We start from the raw sequence: 13,153 nt of genomic DNA, 5'->3' as shown, positions 1-13,153 counted from the left end.
CTGCTTTGAAAATCCCTTCTCCCTGAATTTGATATACTCAGGTATGTAGTCACAGTGAGGGGATGTCAGTAATACTACCCACAAAGACAAAGGCTAACCAAGGGATAGGATGCATAAGGTGGGGAGAGAGGCTATGTTTGTTTTAACTGCTGAATATTAAACATTAAGAGAACATTTCTGTGGAGCTAGTTTAGGTCCTAATAAAGTAGTTCTATTTTGAGTTATTGATCTGAACAGTAATGATAATGATGGCAATAGTGGTGAAATAATATCTGGAAATGAAAATCAGAGTAGCCATGAGTTTTTGCTAAATGCCATGAAATGACAGGAAACTAAAACACATAAGAGCATTGGTCAATATTATATAATTTTCATTTGTAAAGATTCAAGAACATATTTTTTCACTATTATTGAGAAATTAGCAAGCATATTTTTACAGTAAAGAAAGATGAATCAGGGCTCTTGTTTCTCAACTGACCTAATTCAAGTTCCTTATTTATCCCAAGGAAATGGAAGTAAGACAGGTTTCATGTCATTCAAGAACAAGTCTGTCTTTTGACAACTCCTCACAGGGATCAATTAAGCTCCACATGTATCTGTTGTTTTGTGGAAATAAGTGCTTCTCACAAGACATAAACCAGAGGATACCACTTTAATTCACTTACAGTAGCACCATAGGATGATAGTGTCTTTTGCAAAAACTAAACATACAGTAGAGACAGGAAGGCTTCTGTAAATTATGATTTTCTATTGTTCTCTAATGCAGTCATGATTAAATACTTTATTCATTTATCTTTTTATTTAAAAGTTTGCCCCATTGTCTTACTATAATGTTCACTTATAGACTTCTAAAATTTCTTACTTCAGGAGAATTGATTGGCAATCTATTGTTATTAATGTGTACTTCTCTTGAGGCCATGGCACTGAAATCAAAATATCCAAGCAATGCATTAAACATTTTTGTGTGTTCTCTAGCTATGTTTAGTGGACAGAAATGTTCACTTACTGAACTGTCCACGGTTTCTCCCCATATGTGGCTACTTTCTCGTGTTTGTTACAAAGCTTTAAAATTTATGCAGTTACCATTAGTTCTACAAAGGTTACTATAAATCTCATCATTAGATGTTTACAGCTAAATGCATGAGCAGGAATCATAAGGGTTTCAGGAACACGAATTAATTACAACACGGTAATACACAGCAACCATCAATACATAAAAAGTTTGTGAACGTCTCTCGCTGATTACTGTTTGTCTATGCATTGTTTCCTAAAGGTTAGCTGACTTTATTTAAGATAACAAATATAACAATATTTGCTCCCCACGAAGAACCTGCAGAGCACTTGCAATAAAATATTGAGTGCCGAATGGTTGTTTCTACTCAGAGAAGTCAAGTGTACATCTTTACAATTGCCTCTTGAACTCGAAACAAAAATTTTAAAAGGGAAGGATTGCAGTTGACTGTGCAACTTTTTAAAATTCATATGATAAGCTGGAGAGCTGTCTCAGTTCATAAGTATGCTTGCTTCCCAAGCAGGAGAGCCTGGCGTGAGACCCCAGCATTCATATTAAAAAATGTGAAAAGAACAATGAAAACAGGTATGACCATACATGTCCATTACACTAGCACAAGGTAGAGTTAAGAGAAAGAATGTTCATTTGGCCATGTTGTCCTCCACACTACATTGAGGTTCATTGATAAGCTACATCTGTAGAGTATACATGGAATGACTCATGGCTCAAGAAGCATAAGTAGCAAATGTCTTGCATTAATAGGAGGAGAAACCCTTTGCCCTATAAAGGCTCATTTTTCCAGTGTAGGGGAATGTCAGGGCAGGAAGGAAGGAGTAGGTGGTTGGGAATGGTAGTACCCTCATAAAAACAGGGGGAGGGAGTATGGGATAGAGAGTTATGGAGTAGAAACTAAGAAAGGGGTTTACATTTGAAATGTAAATAAATAAAATATCCAATAAAAAGGAAATAAAGTAAATAGTAATAGAGAGACAGATCCTTGAGCAATCTTCTCTTGCATCTCCATGTTTATAGAAGTTTGTGAACACAAATGAATGAATACACACGCAGAGAGAGACAGACATACAAAACATACATTCATCTCACATTTGCACACACACATACGCATGCACGCACACACACACACACATACACACAATACATCCATATGTCAACATACTAACCCAAATATGAAATTAGGAGGTGAGGCAGTGACAGAGAAGATGAAATAAGAAATCTGGGTGACACCCTTAAGAAAGAGCTGATTGTCATAAAACAATCAGTTATTAAATGTGTAAATGTGTATACTTGGCCTCATTTTTTGAACACCGTGAGGGTACAGTATCTATTAAGCCTACAGAAGGCCCTGAAACTCCTGGAGCTATAGTTACATGTAGTTGACAGCTACCAGTTTCATGCTAGGAATACACACACAGTGCTCTGGTAGGGAAGTCTCTTCTCTGGAATGTTGTGCCATTTTTCCAGCCTGATAACTGACCCTGTCAGAAGCGCTTGGGAGAGTTGTTCTTTTATCCTTGTATGAATATAAGAATCTGGCAGAGGAAGATGGGAATGTTACTGAAACTTCAAAGATGAGATTGATATTAAGACACCATATCTATCATTATTTTGATTATAGACTCAAAATTTCTTACTGAAGCATGGAAATGTTTTGGTTCCAAATGCTTTGGGGCTCTGACACAGCAAACTGATACCACTGGTACAACTGGCACCACATAGCAGGTAGATTTCTTTTTTTTTTTTTTTGGCATTTAACATTTTCTTTTTTTTTTATTAACTTGAGTATTTCTTATATACATTTCGAGTGTTATTCCCTTTCCCGGTTTCCGGGCAAACATCCCCCTCCCCCCTCCCCTTCCTTATGGGTATTCCCCTCCCAACCCTCCCCCCATTGCCACCCTCCCCCCATAGACTAGTTCACTGGGGGTTCAGTCTTAGCAGGACCCAGGGCTTCCCCTTCCACTGGTGCTCTTACTAGGATATTCATTGCTACCTATGGGGTCAGAGTCCAGGGTCAGTCCATGTATAGTCTTTAGGTAGTGGCTTAGTCCCTGGAAGCTCTGGTTGCTTGGCATTGTTGTACTTTTGGGGTCTCGAGCCCCTTCAAGCTCTTCCAGTTCTTTCTCTGATTCCTTCAATAGGGGACCTATTCTCAGTTCAGTGGTTTGCTGCTGGCATTCGCCTCTGTATTTGCTGTATTCTGGCTGTGTCTCTCAGGAGCGATCTACATCCGGCTAGCAGGTAGATTTCTTAAAATACCGAATTAAAAGATGTCTATCAGCTGGAAGGATTTGGAATTTTTTAGTATATAGGCATTTAGGAAGATTTTAGTAAATAATCAAGTGTTAAAAAGAAACTGGGTAACTTTAGAAAAAGATCTTCTATGGGAGTTCCAATGATCTTGGAAGAACACAAATAATAAAGCCAATTTCATGAAATGTAAATAGAATCATATTGTTGAAAAGGCCATGGATGTGAAGGAGGGTTGGGAGGAATACATGCAAAGGTTTCAGGAACAGAGGGAAATGACAAACTTAACTAAAGCACAGTTTCAAAGAAAAATCCAGCGAGTACATTTCTATTAGAGAAAATGCTTTCAAATATTAACCCATGGGTGAAAGAAGATGAAGAATAAAAGAGAAGAGGTGGAGAAAGATGAAGAGAGAGGCGAGGAGAAGAGGAAGGAGGAAGAAGAGAAAGAAAAGGAAGAGGCGTAAGAGGATGAGGAGAAGGGGCTGGGCATTTAGCTCAGTGGTAGAGCGCTTACCTAGGAAGAGCAAGGCCCTGGGTTCGGTCCCCAGCTCCGAAAAAAAAGAATCAAAAAAAAAAAAAAAAGAGGATGAGGAGAAGGAGGAGGAAAAGAGAGAAGTGGAAGAGGGGGAAGAAGGTAGATTTCATGTTATAATGTTTTTCTATGAAAGTATATAACTTTAGAGAGCCAAAACAATATTTATCTGAGATTCAATAAGAACAATATTTATGAATTACATTGGTATTCTATTCTTAACAGAAAGAAGTCAAAAGAGATAAATTAATTGAAGATAGATTTGTTAAGCAAAAGGATATCAGAATGCAAAATTTGAAGTACTTTTGTCTTGGACTTTATGAAAAGGGAGATTATTACAAAAATGAATGTTCAGAAAATATATTAGGGTTATTCCTTTGAGTGTGTATTAAAAATTTTTGTTTGAGAATGAACAAAAGATTTCAACCCTCATGGCAACTGGAGACAAATGTTATGGAAGAACCACATTATAAGGGGATTAAAGAAAGTAGAGAAATGAGAAAATTGCATGAACAAGTTTAGACTGAACTAATGACTCAAACACATGTACCTTTCTTAAAGAAGGAATTCAGTCACAAGTAAACATCATGAGAGATGATAAGCATGTCTGCTTTTGAAATAATGTCAGTATATTGCAAAAACCAAGCTAAAACATGGGGCTAGCTATGGTCAATATTCTAAAGTTGTGACTTATATGTATAGGTGAGGCTTAAAAGAAATCCACAGAGTGGACACTGGTTTTGCAGTTAAATGTATTATGTATCATTTTAAAGGACCTAGAAGACTCTACATTCAATGGATCTATAAGACCAAGCCATAACCTAGAGAAAGGTCATTTTTCGAAAACCTACAACTTGAGTAGAGTTCCTCCTGCTATAATTTAGAATTATATTGATACCACTGTTCTTTCATCCTTTATTTCATATACAGAAGGTTAATATCTGGTCTATCACTGACATGTCACATATTTTAAAAGTCACAGAACTAATTTAGTTTCTAAGACTCACTACTACACCCAGCCCACAGCTCCCTGCTCCCAAACCCCGTGGAAAAGAGATCACCCAGAAGTGTGGGCAATCCTGAGAGTGCAGGGCAGGAGAGACCACCACATCTGCCCACCTTTGCCCACATCCTTGGCCCAAGAGGAAACTGTATAGTGCCTCTGGGAACCGGAAGATTGGAGCAGTCAAGCTGCAGGAGCCGTGTGTTCCAGACAGAGCCCAGATCTTCAAGGACCCAGTCAAACAGCTCCTTGCACCTAAATCCAGTGGGAGGGAGAGCTAGACCATCAGAGGGGCAGACATGCCTGGGAAACCAGAGGAGACTACTCTTTGCCCACATTTCTGACTCTAGAGAAGAACGCCTACTGTCATCTGGGCGCCCTGCATACAGGGACCCAGAAGTAGGAGCAGGCCCTTATACAGTGAACAGGAAGGACTACATGCCTCAGAGCAGAACACTCTGTTCCCATAAGTGACTGAAAGAAAAGAGAAAAACAGGTCTACAGCACTCCTGACACACAGGCCTATAGGAAGGTCAAGCCAATTGTTAGAAATAGCAAAACAAGGTAACACAGGAGACAACCTGATGGTTAGAGGCAAGCACAGGAACCCAAACAACAGAAACCATGACTACATGGCATCATCAGAGCCCAATTCTCCCACCAAAGCAAACACTGAACATCCAAACACACCAGAAAAGCAAGATCTACATTTAAAATCACATTTGATCATGATGATGGAGGACTTTAGGAAAGACATAAAGAACTCCCTTAGGGAAATGCAGGAAAACACAAGTAAACAAGTAGAAGCCCTTAGAGAGGAAACACAAAAATCTCTGAAAGAATTATAGGAAAACACAATCAAACAGGTAAAGGAATTGAAAATAGAAATAGAAACAATAAAGAAAGCACAAAGGGAGACAACGTTCAATTTAGGAAACCAAAGGAAGAGACCAGGAGCCATAGATACAAGCATCACCAACAGAATACAAGAGACAGGAGAGAGAATCTCAGGAGCAGAAGAATCCCTAGAAGTCATCGACACAACTGGGATTGCAGACTAGTACAACCATTCTGGAAATCAGTTTGGAGATTTTTCAGAAAATAGGACATTGCACTACCTGAGGACCCAGCTATACCTCTGTTGGGAATATCCCTAAAAGATGCTCCAACATAAAACAAAGACACATGCTCCACTATGTTCATAGCAGCCTTATTTATAATAGCCCGAAGCTGGAAAGAACCTAGATGTCCTTCAACAGAGGAATGGATACAGAAAATGTGGTACATCTACACAATGGAATACTACTCAGGTATCAAAAACAATGACTTTATGAAACTCATAGGCAAATAGGTGGAACTGGAAAATATCATCCTGAGTGAGGTAACCCAATCAAAGAAAAACACACATGGCATGCACTCATTGATAAGTGTATATTAGCCCAAATGATCAAATTACCCAAGATACACAGAACACATAAAATTCAAGAAGGATGATGAAAATATGGACGCTTCACTCCTTCTTTAAAAGGGGATATACCCTTAGGAGAGGATAGGGCAGAAAAGTTTAGAACAGAGACTGAAGGAACGCCCATTCAGAGTCTGCCCCACAAGTGGTCCATAAATGCAGCCACCGAACTAGATAAGTTGGATGAAGCAAAGAAATGAAGGCTGACAGGTACCGGATGTTTATCTCTCCTGAGAGTCACAGCCAGAATATGGCAAATACATAGGTGAATGCCAACAGCAAACCACTGAACTGAGAACGGACCCCCGTTGAAGTAATCAGAGAAAGAATTGAAAGAGCTGAAGGGGCTTGTGACCCCATATGAACAACAATACCAACCAACCAGAGCTTTCAGAGACTAAGCCACTACCCAAAGACTGACCCTGAGCTCCAAATTCATAGGTAGCAGTGAATAGCCTAGTAGGGGCACCATGAAAGGGAAAGTCCTTGACCCTGCCAAGGCTGGACCCTTGGATTGTTGGGGGGACGGCGGTAATGGGGGAGGATGAGGAGAGGAATACCCACATAGAAGGGTAGGGGAAGGGGTTAGGGGGATGTTGGCCTGGAAACCATGAAAAGGGAAAACATTTGGAATGCAAATAAGAAATGCCCAATTTAATAAAGATGGAGAAAAAAAATACTCACTACTACAGAAGAACTTGTCTACCTTGGATCTAACAAGAAAATTCTCCTTTGTCTTTGGTAAATGCTATTTAGGGAAGATATTAAGTGTTAAGTTCTTGTGTTGGCAATGGAATCATTCAATCCTTTGGAGGAATATTTAAATCGGATAACTATATTTGACGTGTGGTAAGACAACGAAGGTCAGTGAGCCAGTACATAATGTTAACTATGGGACCCTTGTGTCTCCTTCCATAACAGAATCGTGAATTGAAATTCCTCAATCAAAATGAAGATTTAAACCTTCTGAGAGCTATCATTTGATGATAAAGTATCCCTCACACTATGATTTATGTCTGTACAAAATTAACCAGAAAAAACTCTAATCTCCTTTCTTGTATTGGTTCCAGCAGAAAAAATAACAACTTGCATAAGAATAAAGTGTTTTTATCAGAAACAAGCTGTACGAGCACTTGGGTCTTGGACTTTGCAGTATCTGGTACTGTGAGAAATAACTGGTTTTCAGTCACCAAGGGCTATGTTTTCAGAACAAGCTGAAACTAAGCATGGAATTCTGGGAGATTCAGATGAGTATAAGAAAGACACACAGACTTTTGAGTCTATTTCTGAAAATATACCCAATCACTGGGCAAAGACTACCATTAAATTGGTTCTCATATGGAAAACAGTTTTAGCAGTTTTGTCTATTTTCTTCTATGTTAGTATAGTAACTTTGGTCTAGAACTCCTCCTGGAGATGAAGAGGTTTGTTTCTTCAGTAAATTACTTGTTTATAGAGTACAGGGCCTACTTTCCATTTTCAGCCTTTCAAGAAAGAAAAAAAAATAAACTCGTTGTATTCTTAAATTAGTCACTCACACTATTCACAACCATTCACACCATATCAAACACAGCAAACTCTGCTATCACAGTGGATAAATCGGTTGCAATATCCAAATATTACAACTCCCTCATTTTCAAAATCAATGTGTGATAGCAGGACAAAGATTTTAAAGAAAGTGAAAAATATGTGAGTGTATGTATTACTCTATGTATTGTGAAAGTACTTTGATATCACTGCTCCTTGGTATCATTCTTTAAAGTTGTTTTGCCAGTCCCTTTCATTAAAAAAAAAGTGACTCATTAGTTTGAGTGACATGTCCAGCATTGCAACACTGTACACAGTATTGTAAGGATTTATGTTGGTTAATGCATTGAATTTCTGTGACAATCCTTCGACCATCACACTAATAAGTAGCCATTAAATTTTGTGGGACATGCTCTACTACTATTACTTAGCAGCACCTTTAATAATTAAGTTTTTTATTTCATGTTGATCTCTTTTTTATTTCTAATGAGCATTAAAAAATGTTTTTCATACCTAACAGCACTACTGCCCACATCAAGGTCTTGTGCTGTGACAGCTCCGATGATGGTCCCCACAGGAGTGTCTTCATAAACCTCCATGGTGTAAAGTGGCTTGCTGAACACTGGCGGCTCGTCCACATCCAGCACGCTTATTTTTACCGTAGCAGTATCTTTAAATGGCCCAGCTGAGTGAAAGCGGTGGTCAAGGTGAAGGTTGGAGGCCTCTACTTTAAAAGTATATGCCTTCTTTGTTTCAAAATCTAATGGCTGTAATAAAGACAAAATGAGAAATTATATTTATATAGATCTGGGCAGAAAATGGTGAACATTGCTTCTAAGCAATCTGACAGCTGCTTACAATGAATTACACACGTTTCAGCTTCTCCTCTTCTATGAATACAGAGTTGATAAAGTAAAATGTAAATATGTAGGAACATTAGAGATGAGCGGCATGTTAGAAGAAACCTGTACTGTTAATTATCTTAGTACACAGAATTAACAAATCTCCATCTCCCTATCAAAGTAGACAGGGCTACTCAAGTCCTCCCTACTAGGCAATGTACAGTGAGAGAGACGTGATTTTGCTTTTATCCAATACTGACATCTACTGGACAAAAGTAAAGACTGAAAGAATAGAGCAAAAATGAAATAAATTTTTTGATTATTTAGATTTCAGGTCTCACATACAATGTTAGACATTTGTTTTTCTTACTTTTCCCCTAATACCATTTTCTGTTAAAAGTCTTGAATGCCAAGGTATTTTATTAGTAAAAAGCGTATAAAAGTCAGCAGATTGGTCATTACAGTTGTTTCCATTCCAATAATAATATCTAATAATTAGATATTATTAGAATAATAACTCAAACATTGGTAAATTATAGAAGACATTACAAGTAACATTACATCATGCCTCTTTATTTTCAGTGTACATATGCACTAATGCTCAGTTTTGATTTTTTTCTACTTTTAAATATCAGACTTTCATCTCCATATCTGGATACTTAATAGTCTATGATCACTGTAGCATGGGAGCAATGGGACACTTTCTTGTGGGAGAGGAAGTTGAGCTGACATAGAATCACGTTATGTGGCTTAGGCTGGCCCTGAACTGACAGCCCGCCTAGCTCAGCTTCCCTATAGCTGTGATGGCAGGTGGGGTCAATCGTACTCAGCTTTGTGAGGAAAGCTACTAGTAACCATCCCAGAGCTTAGAAGGCTGATGCTTGATGATCTAGACTTTAAGAGCATCAGAGGCTACATAATGTAAACCAAGTGAGCCAAAAAGGCAACCATTTGCCTAGAGATATTGGCAAACATTTCTTATTTTAGGAAGAAGAAAATAATACAAATATGACAAGGTTTAGCTTGGATAAGTTAGCACAAGGCAAGGTAGACACATATTTTAAAATATCTGCTGGGGGCCTTCATAAGGAACAAAAATATTGGTGTTACAATTAAACTCTTAAGAATTCAATTGTAATTTCTAAGAAGGAAATTCATATTTTAGGGTACAAGGAAGGTGCTACATCATGCCTCTTTACTTTCAGTATATTCTAGAAAAAGATGCATTGTATAATTTATACATTCCAAGAAGTAACAAGTTTGTCTCCGTAGACCATTAGTCTGAAAGAGAAATTATATATATTTATACACACACACACACACATCTGAATATATATATATGTATATATATATATATGTATATATATATATATATATACGCAAAGATGGAAAGGAATACATGATAATCTGAATTAAAATATAAAAGTGTCAGTTTTTATAAGTGCTCAAAGTTCTGAATGTATTAGACATTATAATGTTGAAGTTAGTAACTGCTGATTTCTATTTCACCAACACTGATTTTTATTAGCTTAATTGTACGTGTTTCCAGAAAGCAAGCTGCATGTCCATCACTTGGGCTTGCTCCATTACTACTTTCAGAATCAGATGTTGTGTCTTAGTATGCAGTCATGAGCATCACCTTCCCCTCATCTCTCTCCCTGATTTGTCCTACATATTGAAATGTCTACATTTGCGTTATTATAAAAAAAATCCTTCTCGACAATCCTTAAAATAAATTTTTACTTTGCACTTATCTGAATGAATTTGGCTCCCTGCTCCTATTTCAGTTTCATGGTAATGGCTGAAGAAGGGAATTCTAAATTCCTTTCTCTTTTTATTATACATCATTTTTTGAAGTCAGGCTAGTCAATAGCTTTGGGAAACTCTTCACCTAACACTCCTGGAGAAAATTAAGTGGTCAAGTTTAAGGGGTAGGGGTGCATTGGTGAGAACCTATTTCTACCTATAGATTTGTTTTGCAACTGAAAACTTGCATCTTGCAGTAACAGAGCCCTGGAGAAAAATTTTAAGAGAAGCAGCACAGTAATATCCAAGATGGAGCTCCTTCTTGATGACCCTGACACTTAAGCAATCTCTCCTTAGAAAATGATACATCTCAGTAAAAGCCGACAAAATCAGCAGCTGGCTCTTTGCTTGAATTTAACAACTCACTAACCTTACAGCCATCTTGATTTGGGGATAATGAACTTCACTTGCTAGTGATCACAATAAAATTCTAGCATTTAAAGAAGTAAAGAATGAAAATGATTTGCTTATTATCTTTGAACAGTGAATATTTCTGTGATGTTGAGTGGATTTAATTCTCACACAGTAAATAGAAATCCTTCTGACACCACTCACAGCCCAGTCAAATAAGAAAGATTGTAGAAGTGTAAGAAAATGGTTGTTAAAACAGAGTGTCAATGAGTAATTCCTTCTCCTTAGCTAGGATTATGCCGCTTAAGCCAGATTTTTTTAAAAGGTAACATAACATGGTAGGGAGCTAGGTGATAAGAGGTCAAAATTTTAATGAAATAAAATATGTACATTTAACATTACTCTAAATTTAAAACAAAGAAGAATTAGGGAAGCTACAATATTCAGTGACTCTTTCCTTTTGCATTCTCTTTTGCCTTAGAGGCAGAACAGTCACAACAATAAAGATCAGAATGTGCAGATATTTTCTTTCACTTCTGAGGATGTATTAAATGTAATCATTTAGGTGACTCACTTCCCACTGTCTCCCAGAGTTCCTGCTTCTACATAATGTTATGTAGAAATCAATGGGCTCCATTTATTGATGTTTTCATGAATTTGAAAATCAATATTTCTGGAGGACAAAATGCAGAAGTGCTTGCATTTATTATTATTTTATTTTTATTATCATGACTAAGTGTCCTACAAGGGCGCCCAACATCTGTGTTCAGTAGACCAGAACTAAGAGTAGGCATGGCATGTGAATTTGATAGCCTGTCAACAAACAAGGACCTGAGTTTTAAGGGAAAACAAATTATATGAATATAAGTACGGTCCTTAACAATTTGACATATAATTGAGCCTCTGACTTAATAGGTGAGGACATTTTTATTTTTAAGAAGTGATGAAGGCAGCTTTGTGGCTGTCTTCTGAGAGGTTACTTCTGAGGAGATGGGTACACATAATAAATGACAGAAACACTAGGAATTGAGGATGATCACAGACAAAAGCTGACCAACGAAAAATCTCAACAACTAAATCACTGGTGAACACATTTTGCTCCTAGGAGATCAAAAGAGAAATTGATGCTATGGTTCAGGTCTGATTGCAGCACCAATTGATACTGTAATTCTTGTTGAGTCGTGCTCAATAAGGGCACTGACCCAAATATTCGGACCAATAATAATTGCCGTTTGCTGATGTTTATATCCTCTTGTCCTCCTCCTCCAGATTTTATAAAGAACATGTATCTTTTCATTAACTCAGTAAGGTGATTACTCTCACAAACTGTATCCTGCATTAAAGGGCTTCTGCCATGCAGAATCTAAGAAGACTTAATAGTCATTAGAAAGGCACACTTTCAAGGAACGAATGATTAGAAGATGTCACTATCTGAAAAGGGACAGCGTATGTGGAAAAAGAGTTGGTAAGACTTATATCATAATAAACCAGGATGAAAAGACATAAAGAGCACACTTTTTATTGGACATTTTTATTTTCATTTCAAATGTTTTCTGCTTTCATGGTTTCCTGTCCATAAACCCCCTACCCCATACACTCTCCCCTTCTTCTATTAGGGTATTCCCTGACTCATCCACCCATACCATCCTGCCTCTCTCCCTGCCCTGACATTCCCTTATGCTGGGGGTCCAGCAGGACCAAGGGTTTCTCCTCCCACTGGTGCCCAACAAGGCCATGCTCTGCTACATATGCAGCTGGAGCCATGGGTCTGTCTATGAGTACTCTCTGGATAGTGGTTTAGTCCCTGGGAGCTCTGGTTGGTTGGTATTGTTGAAGCACACACTTGAAATGTAAGCTCACTACTCTAGCCTAGACAATAAAGATAAAGCATTCAGGATGAGGTTTGTTTTACAAAACAATCACATTTTTTCATGACAGATTTTTATGTTCAATAATCTGAAATTTCATTAGGAAAGAAGCTTAAGAGACTATGCATATTTCATAATCACTAAGAAAGGTTGAAAATCAATATTTCAATAAAATCTGATCAAGCAGTGGATAAACTGAAGGAATCACAGTATGAGGTGAGAATGTCCTTGAAAGAGAAAAATAGACTGAAACTAGGACATTTGAAGTCTATTCATTCTTTCATCATTATTTTGATATATTGAATCATTATATGTGTGTGTTCACATATGTAAAATAAAAACAGAATTTTCCTGCACAATTTTCTAAATAAATTATGTAATTTAAGAGGTTCCAAAAAGGTTAAAGAAAAATTACTTATTCATTTTTCCTGCAAAAATATTATACTGAGTTTCATATTTATTATAATACTGCCACA

General features: G+C 37.4%; 1 protein-coding gene across 2 annotated transcripts in view; it reads right to left on the bottom strand.

Moving 5' to 3' along the window:
- Cdh12 (cadherin 12) overlaps nucleotides 1–13,153 on the bottom strand; it is a 1,234,181-nt gene that overhangs the window by 77,677 nt on the left and 1,143,351 nt on the right. For both annotated transcript variants that reach the window (XM_017591412.3, NM_001427475.1), the window contains one exon: nucleotides 8,324–8,577. In XM_017591412.3, the coding sequence (XP_017446901.1) occupies nucleotides 8,324–8,577 (254 nt within the window). The remainder of the gene's footprint in view (nucleotides 1–8,323; nucleotides 8,578–13,153) is intronic.

This window comes from Rattus norvegicus, chromosome 2, assembly GCF_036323735.1.
Source record: "Rattus norvegicus strain BN/NHsdMcwi chromosome 2, GRCr8, whole genome shotgun sequence".
Taxonomy (NCBI): domain Eukaryota; kingdom Metazoa; phylum Chordata; class Mammalia; order Rodentia; family Muridae; genus Rattus; species Rattus norvegicus.
This window is presented reverse-complemented; position numbering and strand designations above follow the sequence as displayed.